This window comes from Trichechus manatus, unplaced genomic scaffold (genome assembly GCF_000243295.1).
Source record: "Trichechus manatus latirostris isolate Lorelei unplaced genomic scaffold, TriManLat1.0 scaffold00056, whole genome shotgun sequence".
NCBI classification, from domain to species: domain Eukaryota; kingdom Metazoa; phylum Chordata; class Mammalia; order Sirenia; family Trichechidae; genus Trichechus; species Trichechus manatus.
In genome coordinates, this window is record NW_004443992.1 from 4,846,954 (window position 1) to 4,859,317 (window position 12,364).

The following is a 12,364-nucleotide window of genomic DNA, read 5'->3' on the forward strand; positions in this document are numbered from 1 at the left end:
TTGACATTTTCACAATGTTGACTCTTCCTATCCATGAGCAAGGTATGTTCTTCCACTTAGCAGATCTCTTTTGGTTTCTTACAGTAGTGTTTTGTAGCTTTCATTGTAAAGATCTTTTACGTTTCTGGTTAGATTTCTTCCTAAGTATTTTATCTTCTTGGAGGCTACTGTAAATGGTATTGATTTGGTGATTTCCTCTTCGAGGTTCTCTTTGTTGGTGTAAAGGAATCCAACTGATTTTTACATGTTTATCTTGTATCCTGAAACTTTGCTGAAATCTATTAGTTCCAGTAGTTTTCTTGTGGATTCTTTGGGGTTTTCTGTATATAAGATCATATCATCTGCAAATAGAGATACTTCTACTTTTTCCTTACCAATTTGGATGCCCTTTATTTCTTTTTCTAGCCTACTTGCTCTGGCTAGGACCTCCAGCACAGTGTTGAATAAGAGTGGTGATAAACGGCATCCTTGTCTGGTTCCTGTTCTCAAGGGGAATGCTTTCAAAGTCTCTCCGTTTAGGATGATGTTGGCTGTTGGTTTTGTATAAATGCCCTTTATGATGTTGAGGAGTTTCCCTTCTATCTCTATTTTGCTGAGAGTTTTTATCATGAATGGATGTTGGATTTTGTCAAATGCCTTTTCTGCATCAATTGATAAGATCATGTGGTTCTTGTCTTTTGTTTTATTTATGTGATGGATTCCATTGATTGTTTTTCTAATGTTGAACCATCCCTGCATACCTGGTATAAATCCCACTTGATCATGGGGAATTCTTTTTTTGATATGTTGCTGAATTCTATTGGCTAGAATTTTGTTGAGGATTTTTGCATCAATGTTCCTGAGGGATATTGGTCTGTAATTTTCTTTTTTTGTGGTGTGTTTACCTGGTTTTGGTATCAGGGTTATGCTGGCTTCATAATATGAGTTTGGGAGTATTCCATCCTTTTCTATCCTCTGAAATATCTTTAGTAGTAGTGGTATTAAGTATTCTCTGAAAGTTTGGTAGAATTCTCCAGTGAAACCATCCGGGCCAGAGCTTTTTTTTTTGTTGGGAGTTTTTAAATTACCTTTTCAATCTCTTCTTTTGTTATAGGGTTATTTAGTTGTTCTACCTCTGATTGTGTTAAGTTTAGGTAGGTAGTGAGTGTCTAGAAATTTGTCCATTTCGTCTAGGTTTCTATGTAATTTTCTTAGTCCTTTCCTTTCTCCCTCCCTCTCCAGATTTGAGTGCCCACTAGGTTGTGAGATAAAATTTAGATGACATTTCGAACTCCTATGTTGGTCCCTCTGTTCCTTCCTCTGAATTGCTGAGGGCATACTGTGTCTTGCTCTGTGCCAACCACTAAGGGGGTTTGAAAAAAATGCCTGAATATAAATTTCTAGCCCTCAAGGAACTCAGTCTAGAAAAGGAAACACCCATTGTCCTGGAGTCGATTCAGACTCATAAGCACCCTATAGGACAGAGTAGAATTGCCCTATAGAGTTTCAAAGGAGCAGCTGGTGAATTCGAACTGCTGACTTTGCAGTTAGCAGCGGAGCTTTTAACCATTGCGCCACCTGAGCTTCAAAACGTTTTCAGACCCATAAATATAAAATTACAACCCAAAGCAGGAAATACAAGATGTTACAGAAAATTAAAAATTTGTCTTCTTTCATCATCTCTCCCAAATCCAGTTCCTCTAAGCTATTTTTCTTCGGGGTTTTTACAATCGACCACTTCAACGTCGGAGAGGGAACACTGCAGCCCCCGGATTGAAAAGGGAGGCGGGGGGGTGGCGTGGGCGGAGCCAGAGAAGGCTAGAGCTCCGCCCGGCTTCATTGCCTTTCGGGCCGGAAACTGCGGCACGGTCCTGGCTGCGCATGCGCCCCTCACGCGTGCTTGCAGAGCAGCACTGCTACGGCTCTGAGCCGATGTGGGTTCACCAGCACTATGTTGCGAATTTCAGCCTTCCGGCTGCTAGGATGCATTCGGTACAGTAGGATCTCGCTCCCGCAGGAGTCTGGCCCACGCCACTACGGTTCGTGCCCTCTCGGTGCCCACGACGAGGTCCGCGACGGGCGCGCCTACTTCACGACGCCCATTTTCTACGTGAACGCGGCGCCGCACATCGGCCACCTGTACTCAGCGCTACTGGCGGACGCCCTGTGCCGCCACCGTCGTCTCCGGGTTCCCGTTGCCGCCGCCACGCGATTCTCCACTGGCACCGACGAGCACGGCCTGAAGATCCAGCAGGCGGCAGCCACCGCGGGCCTGGCCCCGGCCGAGCTGTGTGACCGAGTCTCTGCTCAGTTTCAGCAGCTTTTCCGGGAGGCTGGTATCGCCTCCACCGACTTCATCCGCACTACCGAGGCGCGGCACCGGCTGGCTGTGCAGCACTTCTGGGAGGTGCTGAAGGCCCGGGGTCTCCTCTACAAAGGGCTTTATGAAGGTTGGTACTGCGCTTCAGACGAGTGCTTCCTGCCTGAGGCCAAGATCACCTGGCAGCAGGGCCCGTCGGGGGATGCGTGCCCCGTATCTCTGGAGAGCGGGCATCCTGTGTCCTGGACCAAGGAAGAAAACTACATTTTCAGGCTTTCCCACTTCCGGGAGCCGCTCCGGCAGTGGCTGCGGGATGATCCTCAGGCCGTCATCCCGCAGCCGTTCTATCACGCAGTACTTCAGTGGCTAGAGGAGGAGCTGCCCGACCTGTCTGTCTCCCGCAAGAGTAGCCACTTGCACTGGGGCATCCCGGTGCCTGGGGACGATTCGCAGACCATCTATGTGTGGCTGGATGCCTTGGTCAACTACCTCACTGTAATCGGCTATCCAGATGCTGAGTTCAAATCTTGGTGGCCAGTCACCTCTCATATAATAGGCAAAGACATTCTCAAATTCCATGCCATTTATTGGCCTGCCCTCCTCTTAGGGGCTGGCATGAGCCTTCCACATCGCATCTATGTCCACTCCCACTGGACGGTCTGTGGCCAGAAGATGTCCAAGAGCTTGGGCAATGTGGTGGATCCCAGGACTTGCCTTGAACGCTACACTGTGGATGGCTTCCGCTACTTTCTCCTTCGGCAGGGCGTTCCCAACTGGGACTGTGACTACTATGATGAAAAGGTGGTTAAGCTGCTGGACTCTGAGCTGGCAGACGCCTTGGGAGGCCTCTTGAACCGATGCACTGCCAAGAGAATAAATCCTTCTGGAACTTACCCGGCCTTCTGCACTGCCTGCTTCCCCTCCAAGTCAGGGTTGGTGGGGCCATTGGTTCGTGCTCAGGCAGAGGATTATGCTCTGGTGAGCGCAGTGACCGCTTTGCCCCAGCAGGTAGCAGACCACTATGATAACTTTCAGATATATAAGGCTCTGGAGGCAGTGTCCAGCTGTGTTCGGCAGACTAATGGCTTTGTCCAGAGGCATGCACCATGGACGTTGAACTGGGAGAGCCCAGTGGATGCTCCCTGGTTGGGTACCGTGCTTCATGTGGCCTTGGAATGTTTGCGAGTCTTTGGAACTCTGCTCCAGCCAGTCACCCCAACTCTAGCTGACAAACTGCTGTCCAGGCTGGGGGTCTCTGCCACAGAGAGGAGTCTTGGAGAGCTCTGTTTCTTGCCTCGATTCTATGGACATCCTTGCCCTTTTGAAGGGAGGAGGCTGGGACCTGAAAGTGGGCTCTTGTTTCCAAGACTGGACCAGTCCAGGGCTTGGCTGGTGAAAGCCCACAGGACCTAGAAACTCAGTTCTTACTGGCTTGTGGTAAAAATGTAAATGTGGTTTTACATTTTGCATTTTCAGGAAACTTAACACTAGTGTTTTCTTAAAGTGTTGTATCAAGTGAGCACATAAGCTATGTCCCTGTGAAAAGAGGTAGCCTTTCTTTAGTGATCTGTGCCCATTACCCACTGTCCTTTGCACACCAGTGTCTCTAGGATGTCTCCAGGGGGAAAATGGGTTAGAGACAACGTTGCTAAATACTACTACTCATTGTGCCCTTCCAAACTACAATTATGTTACTTGCCCAGACTACCTCTCATGGCTTGTTTTTCATTGGCCTAGTCTCAGCTTCTCAGGCAAATTACTGCAGTGACTCCTTTTATTGAGAGTGCGGGTGGGAGGCTCTGCTTTAGGTCCCTTACCGTAACTTTTACCAGAGTAGTCCTTTTGTTATATATGTTGGGGCTCCTGTTAAACAGATGTTTTATTATTAAAACTTTAAAAACCAGTGTCCTATACCAGAGGATTTTTGCCCGTTCATCCCATGCTTTGAATTCCTACAACCATGATTCCCTAATTTTTTTTTGAGTCCAGTAGTTGTGTTTTGTAACATTACACTTGAACCAGTAGATGGCTGTAGTCTTACACATTTAAACCCTTAACATTGAGGTTTCAGAATATTTAGAAATGAATTACTTTCTGCATTCTAATTTTGCAGATCTTTAAATTTTTATTGCTTTTCTTGCAACCACTGTTGTTTTATCAGAAAGCAAAACAAAAATACCATCAAAAAAAGCCAATCAGAATCCTCATTTTTTTCAGACTACTAAAAAATGACATTTGCTCTACTAAATGTTTAGTAAGCTAACAAGTAAATATATCAAGTTTGAGTATCTATGATAAAACTATAAAGCTCTCTTGAGGTATTTGGTATGTTTAAAAATTTTAAGCTTCAATAACATTAGGTTACCGGTATGGTTAAAAACAATCTATAAATAGCTCAAAAGGGCAATATTTTCTTCATCACTCTTCTTATAGTCTTAATTTTGTTATTCACATGCATAATTTACCTTACATGATTTTTTGGTCAATTTATAATAAGTACAATATATATTCTATATTTCTGTATTCTATATAGAATATAGAAATATTGTGTAATGGTTATTATAATTGTGGATACATTACTTTCAAGTTTTTACCGATTTTGTCTTTTACCCTTTTAATAAAGTTTAAAAGTTTGTAAGTACTTTATTCAGACCTGTTCTGTTGCATTTGTTGAAGGTGATGGTGAAGGGAGGAAATGATCAGTGCTCCAGGGATCTCAAACTGGATTTAGTGATCTCTCCAAGGCTCCATAAGAGAACATCACAGAGAAGATGTTAAGGTATCAATTTATACAATGACTATAACACAGTAAGCTAGTGTTGTATCTTATAGGTGACTGGACAGCCAGGCCAAAGTTTAAAATGAGAACTTGCCTTGAAATATCCATTCTAAATATGGTGGCAAGCAGAGAGGGCTCACTATGAAGTAAAGTACCATGCTGGTAGTTCCCTCACATTTATCCTAGGTGCTCCCATTCAGCTACAGGGTTTTACCATTGCTTGGAGATGTTGCTTGGAAAATAATGCTTGGAGGAATTCTAAAGGTGGAAGAGTTTCCACAAATGTTCCTTCAGAGCCTCCCTATTCATAATGGAATCCTGGGCTTTCCATGTGAGATATTACAATTACCTGCTTAGATTACTAGGGCAGATTACTGGGGGATAGGGTGGGGTGTAGTATCTTTTAGGTCTGGATAGCGTGGAGACTGGTGAAAGATGGGATGTGTTTATATAGATAAACGCAAACAGCCTTGGAAAACCAGTGGGATGATAACCTCTGCCCCTTGAATTGCCCTTATAGCAGTCTTATGGTTCCTATCATGGGCAGAGAGATAATGTGATCTTTCCCCTTGAGTGATCTTTCCCACAGCCTAGTGCTGGTCAGTACACTGGACCTTGGTTTGCTAGAGGGTATTGATGTTAATGGAGTACTGTTTGTGCATCCTGTCATTTGTGAAGGCAGTTAACTGGCTACCAGAGTATTTGTGGTATCAGAGTGCACAAGAACATAGGGGCACTAGGTAGGGTATAAATTGCTACAGTAGACAGGGTATTCTGAGTGGAAGAGTGTTCTAAGTTCTGACTTCTGGGGTGATATGGAAGGTGGACCCATTGGATTCTCTATAGGAGGCACAATAGATAAAACAGGTATTTTGTGGGTATTGAGTTGATTTGCTCATTTTGATCCAGCAATTTAAGAATGGCAAGTGGAGAATAGGTAAAACTTAAAACTAGAGGGCATGTGCTTCCAAGAAAGGACATTCTAACCATTTCTGGGAGAAGATAATAAATTTGTAGAGCTCAAACAGGTGGACCCCTTGGCCTATCCTACTGTAGCTATTTGAAGATAACAGTTGTATAAGCATACTGTCCATACTATCACTGGACACTAGGCCACCAAACTTTGAAGGTGGCCTCGATGGAAAAAATTCTATTCCAAGTAGGGTAATTGACCTTCACTGGGGTCAGCTTCTGGGATAAGTTGGCCCAAGGATTGCATTCCCTAGATTTGGGTGGTTCTGAGAAAGAAACTTTCTGTTCCAGAACTGTTAATACCTTTTCTGGCATCTTGTGGATCCTTGACCACAAAGAAATTTCCCCCGAATATTACCCTTAAGGCTCTTAAATATTCATTTTGGAGTACTTCCTGGAGGCAGTGTTGCAGGAGGTGATAGAGGACTGCCTAGATCAGGTGTTTCATAGGATTTTCTGAGATACCAACTCAGTAGATTACAGTCCTGTCTGTGAAGTCATGAAAGAAGTGGTGGGCAATGTGTATGTTAAGTGGCACCATTATATACTAGACGGCTATTCCACAAGTAAGCACCATAGGTTAGGCACCTAAGAAATCTAACTTTATGAAGAACTGTGATTATATGGAGGCCGAGCGTAGGCTTGTTGTTGTTAGGTGCCATCAAGTCAGTTTTGACTCAGTGACCCTGTGTACAACAGAACAAAACATTGCCTGGTCCTGCGCCCTCCTCACAATCCTTGCTATGTTTGAGCCCATTGTTGCAGCCACTGTGTCAGTCCATCTTGTTGAGGGTCTCCCCTTTTTTTCACTGACCCTCTACTTTACCAAGCATGATGTCCTTTTTCAGGGACCAGTCCCTCCTGATACCATGTCCAAAGTACGTGAGATGAAGTCTCGCCATCCTCGCTTCTAAGGAGCATTCTGGCTGTACTTCTTCCAAGACAGATTTGTTCATTCTTCTGGCAGTCCATGGTGTATTCAGTGTTCTTCGACAGTACCATAATTCAAAGGCATCAATTCTTCTTCGGTCTTTCTTATTCATTGTCCAGCTTTGGCATGCATATGAGGCAATTGAAAACACCATGGCTTGGGTCAGGCACACCTTAGTCCTCAAAGTCTTTGCTTTTTAACACTTTAAAGAGGTCTTTGGCAGCAGATTTGCCCAATGCAACATGTCATTTGATTTCCTGACTGCTGTTTCCATGGGCATTGATTGTGGATCCAAGGAAAATGAAATCCTTGACAACTTCAATATTTTCACCATTTATCATGATGTTGCTTACTGGTCCAATTGTGCGGATTTTTGTTATGTTGAGGTGTTGTAGTCTTCGATCTTCATCAGTAAGTACTTCAAGTCTTCTTCACTTTCAGCAAGCAAGGTTGTATCATCTTCATATTGCAGGTTGTTAACGAGTCTCCAGTTCTGATGCCGCATTTTTCTTCATGTAGTCCAGCTTCTCGGATTATTTGCTAAGCATACAGATTGCTGCCATGAAGTAGCTTGGGCAGCAGGTGACAGAACCAAGCATTCAACAGGTTTCTCCTTGGGCATTATGGTAGGAATGGTTTCCTGGATCTCTGGTTGCCCCACCCCTACTTGGTATATAGTGGCAGTGTCCGTCTGCATGACTGTAGCCTTGGATTACAGGGGATGCCAGGCTTACTGGCTACAGTTTGGTCCACAAAGCTGCTGTATGCTCCTCAATCCATAATTGCCTTCTGGAGGCAACTCCCTGCTTTTCAGAGTTCTACCAAAATATAAAACAAGTCTTATTAGTTGCTATAAGCCTTAGTGGGCCCTTGCCCTCACTTCTGCCAGACAGTGAATAATATCAGCATCAATCCAACAGAAGACAGGAAGGAGAAAAAAAAAAGGAGTAAAGAAAAATATGGTAAATAGAGAAACTATAATAGAATGGCAGAAGTAAATACATCAGCAAGTAGAATAAACCTGTGGAAAGCAGTGTTCAAGATTAAATTAAAAAAGCTAGCTATATGCAGTTTAAAAGGGATATACTTAAACATAAAAGAGATGAAAAAAGAAAACAAAACACTGTTGTTGGTTGTTAGGTGCCGTCGAGTTGGTTGTGACTCATAGTGACCCTGTATACAACAGAACAAAACAGTGCCTGGTCCTGCGCCATCCTCACAATCGTTGAAACACTAGGCATATATATAACAAAAAGCTGGTACGGCAATATTAATATTAGACAATCTAGAATTGAGGGAGAAAATCATTAGTAAAGATAAAATGGGACTTTACTTAATATAAAAGGAATAATCCACCAACAAGTTACAATTACCAACTTTTATGATCTAACATAGCCTCAAAATTTAGAAAGCTAAAATTGAAAATTACAAGAAATGTTAAAGTCCACAAAAAAGTGAAATTGCCACTCATGCATCTACAGCCTAAAGAAACCATGCAATGAGAAAGTAAAAATATCTCATGCTAGACATTAGCACTTCAGGCTTTTTAATGCTCACTATCATCATTGCTAAATGTAGGAAAAAAAATATAGCAGGCAAGGTTTTGTGACTCTAAAACATGTCTTTTCCGTGCATGGCTTTGTGAAAGTAATAACTTGCTTTTAGAATAGAAATGCCAGCCAAATATATCTGTTCAGTAAGTACTCTCTGTGGATTAAAAGGGGAGAGTCCCAAGGCTATAATTTTTCCAAGTTTTAGTTTGTAGTAAGTGAAGATGAAGGGAGAAAACCAACAGTTCTATGCTTCTTATTCTCTCATTTATTTTTCCCATCAGCCGTATGAGGTAGGTATTATTCTTTCCCTGTTTAACTGACAAGAAACTGAGGCATAGACTCAGTAACTTGGCCAAGGTTATACAGCTTGTAAAATAGGTGAGTCTAGACTCAAACTTGTCTTGATGTCAAAGCTTCAGCCGCCCCTTTAGCACCAATACCATCATCAATCACTGAGTATACTGTATTTTTACACAAATAACGTAGACATCATGTTTTTGCCAACTGCGTACCCCCCACCCCGGTGCGTTATTTTTGTAAGAATTATGTATGTGGGCATGTTATGTATGTGGGCACATTATTTGCGGAAAAAAGTACGGTATTCTGAAGGCATTCCTTTAAGTATTGTGGGAAGAGGAATTAGTATAATCAGATCCAAAGATCTGAAGGTGAAAAGTCCAAATCAGAGCAACTTAATTAAAATATATCAATTAGTGTTTCAAGATGAGAAATTGGCTTCTTGTTAGCTAGAATAGGAAACATCAGATGAGTAGTAAAATAGAAACTTAGAAAACATATCTACCTTTATTATGAGATAGGGTATATTTCTGTTTTGCTTTCAGTAGCTTCCTTTATATCCTAAATTCGCTTACTTGTGCTGGTGTAAATTATTAAAAATTTTAATTAACCATATAGTCTCTCTTTTTCCTTAAGCTTACTTTGTTTCTGATTTTCAGATCAGTATTCCAAATTCTAGACTCCGACACTTCTCCTTTTAGTAAGAGTACGATGTCATAAATTCATGAATCTAAATATTCTGAAGTGACACTTTACTAATTAATACTTTAAGTACACATCTCTAAACATGAAAACATATCAATATTCAAAAGTTTTATTTGAATTAACTATTATAGTAACAAATCCAGAGAATTTTATTAGAGGTCACAAACACTGAAACGTTTTCATTTCAAACATATAGTTTTAATACAAATGAACTTATTAATAAGACTCACATATATTTTACTAACAGTTTAAATTCTATGAATTTATTGAACATTTATTGCTGTATTCTTATGGCAACTTTCCTAACAAGCCTACAGAAACCAGGTTAAATGTCCTTTGACTCCAGTTACCAAAGCAAATACCACTCTATTAGCTAAAATGTCATATACTGGATAACTCCTGATAACTATATCTCACACAGTGGAGACATATTCTAAATTCCCAAAATTAAATGGAGGCTTTATCACATAAAGAATACTCATTGTCATATCTTACATTTTGTATGAAATGTAGCTGTTATGTTGAGCATACACTTTGAAGAAGTGTGATGAAACCTATTTATATAGGTCTCTTACCTATCATTTTAAAATGTATCAAACGGTACATTAAAGGTGTATTAAAGTCCTTGCTAACTTGCGAGGCCAAGATGACTTACGTCTTTATTCTATATTTTAAATAATTTCTTCAGAACTCTTTAAATGCAAGCAATATAGTTTCATAATTAGCAAGGCATAATGGATGCTTTTTCAGGGTTTTTGCACAGTAGATTATGACTTGCTGACAGAATCAGACTGATATATCATAAAATGTGTCCTATATAGCATATTTTAGATTACCTTTAAAAACTACTCACTAAAGGAATTTATGAAGGTTTTCATAAAGTAAAGACTCTTCAATCCTGGTAAATTGAAATTACTGCATTAACTTTTTATATTTAAATGTCTGTGAAACTTGTTTTACAGAAAAAATGGCACAGCCTTAACACTACATTTTATGTAAAAAGCGAAACTTTTTAGCCCCGAGTTCTGTTTGATTTTATAACTTATTCCTGGAATGTAATTAAGTACACCAAGTTACAATGTGTAAGAAGGCTATTTTGGTATAAGAATAGTAAGTACTAAAATAAAGCAAAGTATTGAAAATATGGAAGATTAATTGAATGGAAGCTGATGGTTGGAATTTCACACCACTGGAAGGAGTATTTTTGCTTTGATATAAATAAAATATTAACAATCATATGACATTGTCTGGCCTAGTATAAAAAATAATTGTTAATTAATAATCCTGAAAGTAGAAAGTTTATTCTTATTAAAATGGCCACATGAAAATCAGCCTCTAGAAGATAATTTATGACGATTTTAAAATAAAACCTTTTCAGACATAACCAATGTCGTAAAATTAGTTTTCTAACCTAAGGAGAGTATATAGCACTTCTTATTCCGTAATCCATGAAGACCACCATCTGAAAGTGGAGCTGTGAGCTCTAGGGTATAAATAACTATGCAGCTAAGTGTAAAAATCAGGAAATCAGTGTGATCTCAGACCAAAAAAAACCCAGGATACTGAAAACTTACTGTTTAACATTGAAAATAATGAGAAAGGGACTAACCAAGTTAAACCAAGTTATCAAAACCCATCATTGGGAAAAGTTTGTAGAGGTAGATGTTTGAATATTGAGTATGTGAAGGTAGGTAAGTCTGAGCTCAAGAGTTTTAAACTAGCCATTCTCTAAAGAAAGGCACATAGCAATGGCAAAAGCATAAAAATCTACTTATTGAACATAGGATTTGTTGCTGAGTTTATCTTAATTTTTCCATTGGCACAGGAAAATTAGGATATTAAATGTGCTATTTTAATTGAAAGCTATTCTTACAAACAGTTGGAAATGGCCTGTATAAAATAATTCTAAGGTTAACTTTACCAGTTAGTATTTGGGTACTTAGGTAGGGCAGAAAAAATTTAAATGTATTAGTATCTTTTTTGAAGATAATAATAGATCAGACACTAATAAGGATTTTAGGAAGTTTCTTTTATGTGTTGCTAAACATATATTACCAAGTTAATATTGTGTGGCTTTCTTTTCTTTGTTACCAACGGTAGATATTTAAAAAATAAAGCTCCTAAGTGACTGGCCTGAAACACATTGTGAGTATTAAAATCATCTCAAATTGTTAATAATATTTTAAAACTATTACCCTTCTGATGTTTTCTGCAAAATACCAAGGGGAAAAAAGGTATGCTTTTTAGGCAATACTTCTTGTATTAATTAAACACTTCCTTTATATACTATCATTGGTTGTTTTAGGAACTATATGAGGCTAAGGCCAAGTGTTTAGTCTCTGTGTCTTTGTTCATTTTTATCATGACTTGTAGTAAAAAGGATCTCAGCAATTAAAAGCTAAGACATTGATCTTTCATAGTTATTAAAGCTGTTTTTGCCATCATGGCTATGTTACATTATCTGTAAAATATGAGCAAAATCTCACAATTTAAGCAGATTTTTTTTTTTTTTTTTTGGGACTTTAATGAATTTTCATACCACCTCAGTTCTTTTTGTCTGGAGAGAAAGCTAAGTAATATAATATTCATATAACTGAATGAAAGTAATATCAAAGTATATGAGTATATTTTGATAAAGAGCACAATTGCCTAAAACAAAGTAGCTAAAAAAAAACTTTAATTGTAAATCTTTGTTTGAAGCAAAATCCATTTACTTCTGGACTCAAAATTTACAAAAGTTTTAGAACAAAAATAACCTTTGTATACACAGTAAACTGAATAATAAACATAGGATTCAAACATGCTGAAAACACCAGAAGAATATTAAA

General features: G+C 39.6%; 1 protein-coding gene across 3 annotated transcripts; it reads left to right on the forward strand.

Moving 5' to 3' along the window:
- The first annotated feature begins 1,886 nt into the window (after positions 1–1,886).
- Positions 1,887–7,465, forward strand: MARS2 (methionyl-tRNA synthetase 2, mitochondrial). 3 transcript variants are annotated; one of them, XR_002824410.1, is made up of 3 exons: positions 1,887–3,744; positions 4,976–5,078; positions 7,454–7,465. XR_002824410.1 is itself a non-coding variant. In XM_023732954.1 (3 exons), the coding sequence occupies exons 1-2, from the start codon at positions 1,931–1,933 to the stop codon at positions 5,075–5,077; spliced, it is 1,479 nt and encodes a 492-aa protein (XP_023588722.1). In that variant the 5' UTR covers positions 1,887–1,930; the 3' UTR covers position 5,078; positions 6,899–6,941. The 3 variants fall into 3 exon arrangements, 2 of the variants coding, with proteins under 2 accessions (XP_023588722.1, XP_004378249.1); XM_023732954.1 differs by lacking the exon at positions 7,454–7,465 and adding an exon at positions 6,899–6,941 and having other exon boundaries at positions 1,887–3,307; XM_004378192.3 differs by lacking the exon at positions 7,454–7,465 and having other exon boundaries at positions 4,976–5,104.
- Positions 7,466–12,364: the final 4,899 nt, after the last annotated feature.

Coding starts and splice junctions, on each gene's coding strand:
- MARS2 (XM_004378192.3), top strand. CDS start 1,931: ATGTTGCGAATTTCAGCCTTCCGGCTGCTAGGATGCATTCGGTACAGT.